The 13,660-nt window shown below is 39.5% G+C and overlaps 1 protein-coding gene across 2 annotated transcripts in view; it reads left to right on the top strand.

The window, feature by feature from the left end:
* The first annotated feature begins 9,724 nt into the window (after window positions 1-9,724).
* The window catches only part of LOC124872273 (ceramide transfer protein-like), a 28,196-nt gene continuing 24,260 nt past the window's right edge, over window positions 9,725-13,660 (top strand). For both annotated transcript variants that reach the window (XM_047372055.1, XM_047372054.1), the window contains exon 1: window positions 9,725-10,368. In XM_047372055.1, the coding sequence (XP_047228011.1) occupies window positions 10,258-10,368 (111 nt within the window). In that variant the 5' untranslated portion in view covers window positions 9,725-10,257. The remainder of the gene's footprint in view (window positions 10,369-13,660) is intronic.

The following is a 13,660-nucleotide window of genomic DNA, read 5'->3' as shown; positions in this document are numbered from 1 at the left end:
GCTTTCTTAAAAACAAGCAAACCCACAAACCTCATGACCCAATTGAATGCCCTCCTTTTCTCTCCTTTAATTTGCTGAAAATCACCAACCAACAGGATGTTCAGCTGTCTGAGAACAATGAGTTGGTCTACATGCAGAATAAATCACCTCAGGATTATCACATGGCCTCGTGGTTACCATAGGCACAAGAAAGAAAGAAGGAAGTGGACATTTATTATCAATGAAAGTTTTATATCACTGCATTACAGCATTAAAGAACGGTTAAAAAGTAAGTAATGCAGTATGTATTTCTGTCCTTACTAAGCTGCTTTGTATTATTGTGTGGATGATAACCAGATATATTTCAAGAAATTGCATAACAGTTTTCACTATTATATGATTTATTACAAATGCCCCAAGTAAAATTTAAATATTTTTAACTCGACCAAGAAGGGGGTCAATGGCAAACACTATAAATTTGCCGGCACCACCCACTGGCCATAACGTCCAAATTGTCAAATATACTTTTATAAATATTACTTTAAAAGAGCAAAAGTCATTTTAAAGATAAGTGTTTATTTGTTTTTTTCAGTTCTTTACTTTGTTTTTTATTTTATGTTGTAGCTTAGGCAAACAGCATGTTGGATCTGGTTGCCTTTCAGTGTTAGGACAGACTGGCCCTGAAGAAAGTAGGGAAAATGGAACATCATCCCTGCTGCTTAATTTACTTTATGTGATTAAGGCACAAAAAGAAATAAAATACAAGTGATAAATACCATAATGTTTAAAAAGACAAATAACCTTTTCTTTCTCACAGTCTGATATTAAATCAGGCTAAACTTCTCCTGCTTTTTATGAGTTTAGATAACCCCAAACAAAATAATATTGTAGATTCACATCTCTGGGAACTCCTTCAAGACTGTTGGAAAACCATTTCAGGTGACTACCTCTTGAAGCTCATCAACAGAATGTCAAGAGTGTGCGGAGCAGTAATCAAAGCAAAAGGTGGCTACTTTGAAGAACCTAGAATATAAGACATATTTTCAGTTGTTTCACACATTTTTGGTTCAGTATATAATTCCACATGTGTTAATTCATAGTTTTGATGCCTTCAGTGTGAAGCTACAGTATTCATAGTCATAAAAATAAAGAAAACTCTTTGAATGAGAAGGTGTGTCCAAACTTTTGGTCTGTACTCTATATATACTGACCTTTTTGTTATTAAGCATTTAGGGCTAATTTGGTGGTATGATTAGGGTAACTGTTCATTTGGAAGACCAATCTGTGTCCAATCTTTAACTTTCTACCCATTCTAGCCTCTTTCTAGCCATGTTTTGGAATACTATTTCAGCATTTCCAAAAAATTTTATTTCTTGATTTCATTTATTTAGTGAAGTGCACCAATCCCTCCTACAGCAAAACACACACAGCATGATGCTGCCACCCTCGTACTTCACAGTTGGGTTAGGGTTCTGAGGCTCGCGAACTTCCCCCTTTTCCCCTCAAATGTATAATAGCCATGGTTATTATAACCAAATGCTTCAATTTGAGGTTCAACCAACTGCAGGACATTAAAATCTTTGTTCCTCTGGTGCATTTTAAAACTGTAATCTGGCTTTTTATGTTGTCTTTTTTTCTTCTTCTTCCTTACTGAGTGGCTTTTTATCTCATGTCAATATAGCACTTGTTTCACTTTAGGTATGACACTCTCCTACAAGCTCCACTTAGCATCTTCACAAGGTCTTTTGTTTTTAATCTCGGGCTGACATCAACATTTTGCTTTAAAACATGGTTCCCAGTCTCCGGGACACAGAGCCCGTTTTCCTTCTGAACAGCATGATGGTTGGACATTCTCATACTGTTTATACTTACGTTTAATCGCTTGAAAAAATGTACATGGCAGCATGTTCAGGCTTCTGGAAATTGTACCACAAGGATGAACCAGACTGGTGGAGGTCAAATATTATTTTCCTGGTATCTTTACTTATTTATATAGATGTGTCCATGATGTCACACAAGGAAGCAGCATGTTGTCATATAATACATCCACAGATGTGCCTCCATTGGTGAATTCATCTATCAGAAGCTGATTAACTCACTCCAAGATAACCAGTTGTCCCCATCTAAACACCCAATGAAGGAGCATCTCCTGATGCCCCTGCTTTTAAGGACATTAGTTAAAAACAAGCAGTTTTACTTGTGTCTTCAGATAAGTGTAGCCATTTTATCTCAATGTTGACCCTGTTTCAAGGGACATGTGATGTACAATATATTTCTCTTAATCAGCTCTATGTTGACACCAATAACAAGTGATTTCATTTATTTCTTTCAAGTCATATGAGTGCCAGGTTTTCTCATTGGTTTTGTGGAATGTTGAACTTACTTGCAAAAGTCGAGTCATGTGCTTTTATGAACCAGATTTCACAGTGCTTGACTCTGAAAGTCATGAGAAGTTGTAGCTTTGCTTATGTGCCACAAGGGTCAGCACATGTGATCAAAGCACAGTCTTGATTTTTTCTTGTTTTCTGAATTTTACACTACTTTAAAAATGATAAGTTATTTTTTTAATGACTGCCTTTTAGATCAGAAATACAGAATACAGAAACAGACATTAAAATAGCATGTTCTCACCAGTTTGTTAGACATTAAGAATTGGGGAAATGGTTCTTAGTGTAACAATATAAATTTTGTTTATTTTAGATTTTTTTATCATTCACTTCAAATTATTTAACAAAATCATGAAAATATGCACACTATCGCAGACCAAGAAATCCTAATTTAAAGAGACAAGCCTGAGAAAAAGAAGCAAATAGCCATGATGTTAAGGGTCCTCAGGCAGCACATGAAACAAGACAAAAGGTTCTACTGTGTATTTCCCAGCATGCAGTTAGGAGCGCTTCTAGTAGTTTCTCCTTCTTCAAAAGACGATAAAACTCTGCCATGTTGGCATGCCAGATTCATTTAAGATGAGAATTAGTCCTTCCATCCTAGAAATTGTTTCTATTTGTCTTTCTATGTAGAAGGTAAGGTAAGGTAAGTTTATTTATATAGCGCCTTTCAGCAACGAGACACTCAAAACGCTGTACATACAATTACAACACAATCACAAAGCAAATAAACACAGATACAGACACAGAAAAACAAATCAAATGATAAAATCATACAACAGAGGTAATTTAAAAAGTAAAATAAAATAAAGAGAATAGAATGATGGACAAGAAAATGAAAGAAAAATTGGACTGAACGCATGCCTAGATGGCACAGGCAAAGGCCACTCTAAACAAATAAGTTTTTAATCTTGATTTAAAGCAATTTAGGGTTTCGGCACTTTTACAGTTTTCTGGCAGTTTATTCCAGATTAGTGGAGCATAAGGACTAAAAGCTGCTTCTCCATGTTTGGTTCTGGTTTTGGGTATGCAGAGTATATTTGAGCGAGATGACCTGAGAGGTCTGGGTGGTTTATACACTGACAACAAGTCTGTTATATATTTTGGTGCTAAGCCATTCAGTGATTTATAGACTAACAGAAGTATTTTAAAGTCTATTCTCTGAGCTACAGGGAGCCAGTGTAAGGACTTTAGAACCGGGGTGATGTGCTCCACTTTCTTAGTTCTAGTGAGGACGCGGACAGCAGCATTCTGGATCAACTGCAGCTGTCTGATCGAATTTTTAGGCAGACCCGTGAAGACACCGTTGCAGTAATCAATTCTACTAAAGATGAACGCATGAATTCGTTTTTCAAGGTCCTGCTGAGACATTAGTCCTTTAATCCTGGAGATGTTCTTTAGGTGATAGAAGGCCGACCTAGTTACTGCCTTTATGTGCCTCTGAAGGTTCAGGTCTGAGTCCATCACTACACCCAGGTTTCCAGCCTGACTGGTAGTTTCTAGCTGTATTAACTGAACCTGTGTGCTAACTTTTAAACGCTCTTCCTTTGGTCCGAAGATTATTACTTCAGTTTTGTTTTGGTTCAGCTGAAGAAAATTTAGGCCCATCCATGCATTGATTTCTTCTAAGCATTTACCCAGCGCTTGAATGGGTTCATAGTCACCTGGTGACATCGTAACATATAGCTGTGTGTCGTCTGCATAGTTATGATAACTTACATTGTTTATTAAAATCTGAGTTAGGGGGATGTATGTAGATATTGAATAGGAGGGGCCCTAAGATGGACACTTGGGGAACGCCACATGTGATTTTTGTGCTCTCTGATGTAAAGTTACCTACTGACACAAAAAAAGTCCCAGTCCTTCAAGTAGGATTTAAACCAGTTGAGTGCTGTACCAGAAAGGCCGACCCAGTTTTCCAGGCGCTCTAATAAAATGGAGTGATCAACAGTGTCGAATGCTGCACTAAGGTCCAATAATACCAGCACTGTGGTTCTTCCACAGTCTGCATTTATATGGATGTCATTGAACACCTTGACAAGAGCAGTCTCTGTACTGTGGTGAGCAGGAAGCCTGACTGGAAGACATCGAAGCGGTTGGTCGTTGTTAGGAAGTTGTTTAACTGCTGAAACACAGCTTTTTCAATAATCTCACTGATGAAGGGGAGGTTTAATATGGGCCTGTAGTTCTGTAGTAGCAGCTTGTCCAAGTTGCTCTTTTTCAATAGAGGTTTGATAATTGCTGTTTTTAGGGCCTGGCGGAAAACACCTTACAAAAGGGACGTGTTTATTATTTGTGTTAAATCAGATGTTATTACAGGCAAAGCTTTCTTAAGGAAAGCTGTGGGTAAAAGATCGAGACAGCAGGAAGAAGAGCTTAGTTGCTGTACAATTTCTTCTAAGATTTTGCAGTTTATTTGGTGAAATTGGGAAATTTTGTCAAAATCAGTTCTAGTTGGAGACAACTTTGGTCCTGGAGTTGATGTGGATGTGCTGACTGCCCCTCTGATCTTTTGGGTTTTTTTCAGTAAAGAATTTAGCAAATTCATTGCAGGCCCTTGTAGAGTGGAGTTCAGATGCTACAGTTACAGGAGGGTTTGTTAACCTGCCGACCGTGGCAAATAATGCACGAGCATTGTTAGTTTTTGCTGATGATCTCAGAAAAGAAGGATTCCCTTGCATTTTTCAGTTGTAGGTTATATCTGTATAGTCTCTCTTTATAGATCATATAGTGAACCTGGAGTCCAGTCTTTCGCCACCTGCGTTCAGCTTTTCGACACTCCTTTTTTTCACTTCTGACTGGTGGAGAACTTCTCCATGGAGACATTTTCTTCCCAGAAACGACTTTCACTTTAATTGGAGCAATTGAATCAATGATGTCCAAGATTTTACAATGAACGTTATCTACCAGCTCATCTACAGTGTTACAGGGCAAAGTGGAGGTAGAAGAGTAAATCTGGTTAAAGGTTTCAGCAGCACCGTCCTTAAAGATGCGTTTTCTTATCATGTCTCTTTGGCAAACTGAGTCATTGCAGATGATGCTTTCAAAAATAACAGAAAAGTGGTCAGATAGGGCAACATCAGTTACAGATACCTTGGAAATGTTTAGACCCTTAGAGGTGATCAAGTCCAAAATATGTCCCTGTTTGTGTGTTTGCTGTTTAACATCTTGAGTCAAACCAACATTTCTAAGAGTGTCACATAGATCTATTGCACTTCTGTCTTCAGGATTGTCCATGTGAATGTTGAAGTCTCCCACAATAATTAAACAGTCATAATAAACACAAATCACAGATAAAAGCTCATTAAAATCACTGATAAAGTTTGTTTTGGACTTAGGAGGCCTGTAAATATTCAAGAACATTGTTCGGACCGGGCTCTTTACCTGGAGAGCCAAATATTCAAAAGAGTCAAATTTGCCCAGAAATACTTTTTTACACTCTAATAAATCTTTAAACAAAGTGGCCACCCCTCCACCTTTTCTTTGCTGTCTGCTCTCACAAAGAAAACTGTAGTTCGGAGGCGTCGCCTCTATCAGAATGGGAGCTTTATTAAATTTATGTAACCATGTTTTTGTTAAAAACATAACATCAAGATCGTGGTCAGTAATGAAGTCATTGATTAAAAATGATTTTCCTGACAGAGATCTAATATTCAGTAAAGCCAGTTTATATGACTTAGTTACATAAACTCGGTGTGTGTGGTTGCACCTGACAGTTTATGGCTTTCATTGATTGTTTATTACTGTCTCTTATCCTTTTGGCTTTGTTCTTTCTGTCACGTATAAGCACAGAGATTTTACAACTATCTCCTATTAGGGGCCCAACTTTTTCCTGGAGATGCTCATTTCTGATAGAGTTACCACTGGGGCCCAGACTGCATCACAGAGAAGTGATTTGAAGGTCCTGATTAGGAGGAGATAGATTAGGAGGTGGAGGAGGTCTGCGGCATTTGGAAGATGTTGGTTCAGTAGCAGGGCCTCGGCCACGGGGGGTGTTGAATGGAGAAGATGTCAGAGCCATTTGGGTCCCCATTTTAAGAGCTCCTTTCATGTTATCAGAATCCAGTAAAGCAAAAAGCAGGCTCAGTGGGGAGATGGGAGAGTTCTGTGCAGTCTGGGTCGGGGTCTGGGGTGAGGGGGGTTTACCGGGGGTGTCGGTCTGGGTCTGGGTTTGGGGGGATGGGGGTATAATGGGGGGGTCCACTTCTCCTGTGGATTTCGACAGGGAGACCTTTTGTGATGACCTCTCTTTCTCAGCCAACTGGCTGATTGTCTCTGCTGGAGCTGTTGGAGGCAGCGTTATCATTGTTGTTGATACTCCATGTTCTCTGCTGAAGGTCGAAGCTGCTGGCGGATTATTTACTGAATAGAAGAGATTAGATGTGAGACGTCTGGCTCCTGGCTTGTTCAAACAGAAACCATCTTGCTTGAAGAGTTGTCTTTTTTCCCAAAAAATATTAAAGTTGTCGATGAAGTTCACAGGTGTGGTAGCACATGTTTTTTTCAACCACTTATTAATCATCAGAAGTCTAGAAAAAATCTCATCTCCACAGAAAATCGGTGCAAAGGGTCCGCTGAGAAACACCTTGATATTGAGACCTCCAACAATATTCAGAAGACGAGTTAAATCCTCCTTCAATCCTTCTGATTTTTTCTTAGCCACATCATCCATGGCTCCACAGTGTATAATAAGGTTTTCTAGAGACGGGTGCTTTTCTGTGATTGCAAGAATATTCTCTGAGATATCAGACACCACATTACTGGTACCTATCATAACTTCTGTGTTTTTCTTGTTGCAGAAGTTTTTAATCCCATCCACAGCTGTGTTGCCAACTATTAGGGTTCTTGATCTGGTGGGGCGCTTTTTCTCTGGCAATTTAGGAGAAGACTGTTTAGAGTGAAGGTTGTTCTCAAACCTTTTATTGATCTCAGAAGATGGATCATTTTCCTGGTTTTCATTCTGTACTGAAGCAAATCTGTTTTGGAGGGGAATTCCATTATTTCCAGCTGTCTCACTCCTATCAGTTGTTGTGACAGCAGCTCGCTGTCAAAGTCTCCTTTTCCCAGGGGAAAAGGAGACTGGCCATTCTAATTTATTTAATTGCTGAGATCTTCCAGTGAGTCGTCCACCTTGATTTTTTGGGCATGCGCCTAAAACATGCCAGGAGGATCTGCCGGTAGGTTTATTCTCAGTGTTGTGATTGCTGGGTGAGTTGTTGAACTGCCTGTCGCTGTTTGGGATCACAGGCAGAGTTGAATCATCGTTGTACCCCATATTCACCTCCACATTCACTTCTAGTCGATGGATTTTCATCTCCAAAACAGCCAATTTCTGTAAAAGTTTGTCGAAGTCCTCTGTGGTGAAGGGAGGCATTTTGTGCTGATTAGCTGCCGTCAACTTGTTCTGCTTTCGAGTTCGATTATAAAAACATCAAAGTCCTTTAAAAAAATACAAAAATTTATAATAATAATAATCCTTGGAAGTCGCTGGTAAGAAGTTGTTTTAGTCCAATATAGGGGGTGCATTAGTGAATATAGCCCACAGTGCAATTACTGTTGAAGACTGTAGATAGTCACGCTTCCAGTGCTTTGCAAAGGTCTTCATACATTTTGAATTTGTTCATATTTTACTATTTTTTTATTTTACTTAATCTTTATTTATACATTGTCTCACTGAGTTCCAAGATCTTATTTACTAGAGAAACCTGTCTGAAAAAACAAAGAACAACATAAAAGTAACACAGTAACAATACAAATAGTTAAAACTTAAATTCAGTTAACAAATCAAATATGACCTAAAAATAAGAACAGGTTTTGTAGCACGAGTTTTCTATTTTTCTTGCAATAAATCTAAATTTTCCTAAAGAAATTAGCCTGGATAGTTCCAGTCCTGCTGTAGGCTGTTCCAAGTTGAACAGGCAGAGTAAGAAAATGCTTTTTTTTTCACGTTCTGATGGGACTAACTGAACACTGAAGGAGGTAAAGTCTTGAGAACGAAGTCTGTGGCTGGACTGTTGACATGTAGGAGCATACGTAAGGTGAAAATAGTCCAAGGATAGCTTTAGAGATGAAAATGTACCAATGCATGAGTCTACGGATAAATAATAATGGCAAGTTCACTCGAGAATATAAAGTATAGTGATGAGTATAAGTTTTATACCATGTTATGAACCGTGATGATAGACAGCACCAACATATGCAGAGAAGTGGCAGGTGAAAAACCCTAGTTTGACCTTCAAAGTGTAAATGAAAGCTTTATTGCCAATTCATATGTCAAGGCACTTATTTCCACAAACTCTATTGCCTGTCATTGTTTTTATGGAAGGGAGAGTTTGTGGAACTTTCTTTTTGTTAGGAAACAGCTTCACCCTTGTCTTATCAGCATTTAGGACTTGCCTCAGATGAAGCAAGTCAGAGTGAGTAAAGCACAGCCATAACATTAAACCATGGTGTCATCAGCATAAAATGTACAAGCGTCAGTAACATTTTCACTGACACTGCTTACATAAATTGAACATAGACTTGGGCCTAAAGGGGAACCCTTTGGGACATTTCTGATGTTTAAGTATTCTGATGACAGACCACTTTTGACAAGTCTGTCTGTCTGTCTGTCTGTCTGTCTGTCTGTCTGTCTGTCTGTTTGTCTGTCTGTCTGTCTGTCTGTCATCTATCTAATCGTTTTCAGATAGACTGAGAGGACTCCACAGAACAGGCATATTTACACTGAAATTAACATACATACAGGTGTTTAATTTCAGAGATGAAATTAAGGGAGCTCAATACATTTGGACACCAAACCTTTTAGATTTTTATTTCTAACATTTTCAAAGGATCCATCATTGTCCTTCAGTTTTGCAATGATGCACCACTTTGTGTAGGTCAATAAAATAAAGTCGTAATAGAATACATTGAAGTTAGTGGTTTTAATGTGACAAAAAGTGTAAAGGTTCAAGAGGATTGAATACTTTAGCAAGGCACTGCATCTAGTGCTTTTGTTGTTTTCACACCATATAAACTCGTAATAAACGTAAATTGAAAACTCCCATCAATGGTTGCTTAAAAAGTATGTCCCTTTAAATCAGCAGGAAGTAATTCATGTGATAATATAATCATTTTTGTTCAAGCGGTAAAAACTGCTTTAGAATTCTACGTAAAAATGTCTAAAACATGGGACCTGATCCATTTCTCTCACTATTCTTAGTCTTCTACGTTTTCTACTCATTGCCAGTCTTCCTCTGAGTCTTTTCTAGTCACACTGATTGTATTCTCGTGCGTCTCGGCGTTATTTTGAGAACTATAAACAAGGGGGAGGGGCTTTCTTCCAATTTAGGAGTGGACTTGGTGACGTCACTCGGGGGCCAGCGCCCCTGCGTACCACACAAGTTAGAACACGCGCTGCTTCAAGCCATTGAGTGGGGAAGATCCGACTGTTATGGCGTAGAGCTGTCACTGGCTTTCAGATCAAAACAAAACACTGCCAGGGAAGCTGCGTTTCTCCGAGAGGCCGCGAAGCACCGTTTGTGACTAGCTAAGCGTACCTCAATGCATATAACTGGATTTTATCTATTTCTGCCACTTCTGCTATTCGAAGTTCGCCGAAGAGGAGAGTCCGTGTAGCGGATTTGACGTCTAACGATTGGGGCTCAGCTAATGTTTTTTTTTTTTACCTGCGCTGTTTGACCACTTAATGGCTGGAAACCTCTGAAGCTAACAGACGCTACCCGGTGGGAGCTACACATCGATCCCTCGGCTATTTTGGTTAACTCGCAGTGCACCCGGAGCTATAAATTAGTCGATAGCAGCTCAGCATGAATTCCTGAACTGTTTCTTCTTCTGAGTTTCATATGCCTCGTTGGTTTTGTTTTTATTTGTAGTCAAGTGTTCAAAGATAATGTCAGACAACCAAAGTTGGAACTCATCCGGTTCTGAGGAAGATTTGGAGCCCAGAGAGGACTACGGGCACCCTGTTGGTGTCGTCGAGTTCAGCGGAGTACTCAGCAAGGTAAGTCGTGTTTCAGCAAACGTTCATTATCCAGTTCTGTCCTTCTCATTGTCAGCTGTGGATAGTATTACTTTCATAGTCTGGGAAAGAGTGTGTTCCCATCAAGGGGAAATTAAGTAATCAGGACGGATCATAGGATGTCTGTTTCTGGGCAGGGTTATCTTGGAGCCACATTTCGAAGTTGCAGCAATAACACAGACTGGTAATCCCCCCACTGATCCCGAAGCAAAGCCCTCACAGAAATACATGTGCTGCCTATGTAATACATACCTTACTACTACGCCACTTAGCTTCTTCATAGGTAGGGATCCAGCATATTTTTCACTTCAGAATTTCAATCTTTTGCAATCTCAAATTTCCCAAGTTCTCAGAGTTTTTAAGATCACCGTCGGAACATTTTATGGGACATGCAAAAACCACAGAGTAAGATGGGGAGAAGTATAAATGTGTCGATAATGGACAAAGATGGTGGACGGATGGATGACAAATTAATAGATGGATGGTTGATAGACAGATAACGAACAGGTAGATGGGTAATGGGCGAAAGGATGGATGGATGAATGTATAATGGTGGATGGAAAGTAGGAAAATGAATGGATAGATGGACAATAAAGAAAAAGATGGATAATAAACTGAAGGATGGATGGATGGATAAAATATTATGACACAGGCAGTAAATTCTGGAAATATGTTTTCCTATACTTTTCCAAGCCTGTACGTACAATGATACTTTTTCAGACTACATGGGAGGCCTGTAGTCAGATTTCCGTCTAGTTTAGCAGTTCAGCGTAAAACCTGCAGTGTCACAGATGACACAGTGTTTGCACATGACAGTTGACAAGTGGATGTGATTATCGTGTTTGCCTAAACGATTTTATTCATACTTTCTTGTTTACCAACTATAAAAGCTAAAGTAGGCATAGAAAATAAATAAAAGCCTACAAGAGTATTTTGGATGAGAAGTTGTGTCCAAACCTATGACTAGATCCTTTACATTTGCTAATCATGAGGTTTCTGTTTTACTTAATGGCTTATTGGAGATCTGTTGCACATCGCTGTCTCACGCCGGCTGTAAATACAACTATAAGAGGCAAATGACATTTTCGATTATAAATAGATGGTCAGGCACACTGTAAATATTGGTTTGACAGGTATGCAAGATGCAGTCGGGAATTGGTAAACTGTGCTTGGGAAGTGCATGTTTTATGTTTAAAATAAAATCAATGGGTTATGTTGACTGTGTTCTGCTTTTGTCCCATCTCAAACATACCGTTACACAGCATTGTGTTAATCTGTTTCACCATTTGCCTCGGCTTCTTTGCTTTAGGCTTTGTTTTGTGCTGATTGACCACAGTTTTAAAGTGATACGCTGTTAGGATACTAGTTGGGTATCAGTCTCACCACACACCGATTATCTCTAAACAGATTGCTTGCTGACCCGCTAACCAAGCAAACTGTAAGATTAAGCTCACCTGTTTGACCGTTCTGAGCCCCATAGACGTCTCAGCTACAGTGAGGATTCATGATTCCACCCACTGCCTAAAATGCCACATGCCCCATTCATGGTTTTCTGAGAAATGCAGCTAACTTGTACCCACATTTGAGGTTAAGTTATACTGAACTGTGCCACAGACACGGTACTTCAGCGTCTTGCAAAAGTATGCTAATCTATTGAACTTTTTCACATCTTATGTTAAAATCAAAATCCTCAATATATTTTACTGGGATTTTATGCTTATAGACCAACATGAAGTGCTAAATAATTGAAGTGGAAGGAAATGGATAAATGGTTTTCTTTATGTGAAATAAAAGCCTGAATTGTGTGGCGTGTATTTGTATTAGATCCCTTGAGTGTACTTTGCAGAACCACCTTTTGCTAAAGTCTTTTGGGGTGTTTCTACCAGCTTTACACATCTGGAGAAGTTTTTGCCCATTCTTCCTTGCGAAATATTTGAGTCACGTCCAAATTAGATGGAGAACCTCCGATGTCATAATTTTTTAAGTCTTGCTGCAGATTCTCTCTTGAACACGTGATTATGCTTTGATCTAAATCATTGCATTGTGTCTCTGGCTGTTTGTTGAGGGTGGTTGTCCCGCTGTAAGGCGTTTCCAGTCATTTGCAACCCTTTAATCATTTTTCTTCCAGAGTTGCCCTATGTTTAGCACCATCTAACTTCACATCTACTCTGATCATCTTAAAGCCAATGAAGAAAAGCATCCCCACAGCATGATGCTCCTTTCCCCATTTTTCACATGGGGATTGATGTGTTTAGAGTGAAGTTCAGTGATAGTTTTCCTCAAAAATGAGATTTTTCCATGTAGTATATGGAAGTTCATGGAAGTTTATGATTGTAATGTAAGAAACAATATCAGGTGTGAATACTTTTGCAAGGTGCCACATATACTGGTCCTTCTCAAAATATTAGCATATTGTGATAAAGTTCATTATTTTCCATAATGTCATGATGAAAATTTAACATTCATATATTTTAGATTCATTGCACACTAACTGAAATATTTCAGGTCTTTTATTGTCTTAATACGGATGATTTTGGCATACAGCTCATGAAAACTCAAAATTCCTATCTCACAAAATTAGCATATCATTAAAAAGGTCTCTAAACGAGCTATGAACCTAATCATCTGAATCAACGAGTTAACTCTAAACACCTGCAAAAGATTCCTGAGGCCTTTAAAACTCCCAGCCTGGTTCATCACTCAAAACCCCAATCATGGGTAAGACTGCCGACCTGACTGCTGTCCAGAAGGCCACTATTGACACCCTCAAGCAAGAGGGTAAGACACAGAAAGACATTTCTGAACGAATAGGCTGTTCCCAGAGTGCTGTATCAAGGCACCTCAGTGGGAAGTCTGTGGGAAGGAAAAAGTGTGGCAGAAAACGCTGCACAACGAGAAGAGGTGACCGGACCCTGAGGAAGATTGTGGAGAAGGGCCGATTCCAGACCTTGGGGGACCTGCGGAAGCATTGGACTGAGTCTGGACTAGAAACATCCAGAGCCACCGTGCACAGGCGTGTGCAGGAAATGGGCTAAAGGTGCCGCATTCCCCAGGCCAAGCCACGTTTGAACCAGAAACAGCGGCAGAAGTGCCTGACCTGGGCTACAGAGAAGCAGCACTGGACTGTTGCTCAATGGTCCAAAGTGCTTTTTTCGGATGAAAGCAAATTCTGCATGTCATTCGGAAATCAAGGTGCCAGAGTCTGGAGGAAGACTGGGGAGAAGGAAATGCCAAATTGCCAGAGGTCCAGTGTCAAGTACCCACAGTCAGTGAT

Source organism: Girardinichthys multiradiatus, chromosome 8 (assembly GCF_021462225.1).
Source record: "Girardinichthys multiradiatus isolate DD_20200921_A chromosome 8, DD_fGirMul_XY1, whole genome shotgun sequence".
In the NCBI taxonomy this organism is placed as follows: domain Eukaryota; kingdom Metazoa; phylum Chordata; class Actinopteri; order Cyprinodontiformes; family Goodeidae; genus Girardinichthys; species Girardinichthys multiradiatus.
Note: the sequence above shows the minus strand (reverse complement) of the source record. Positions and strands in the feature narration are given on the sequence as shown.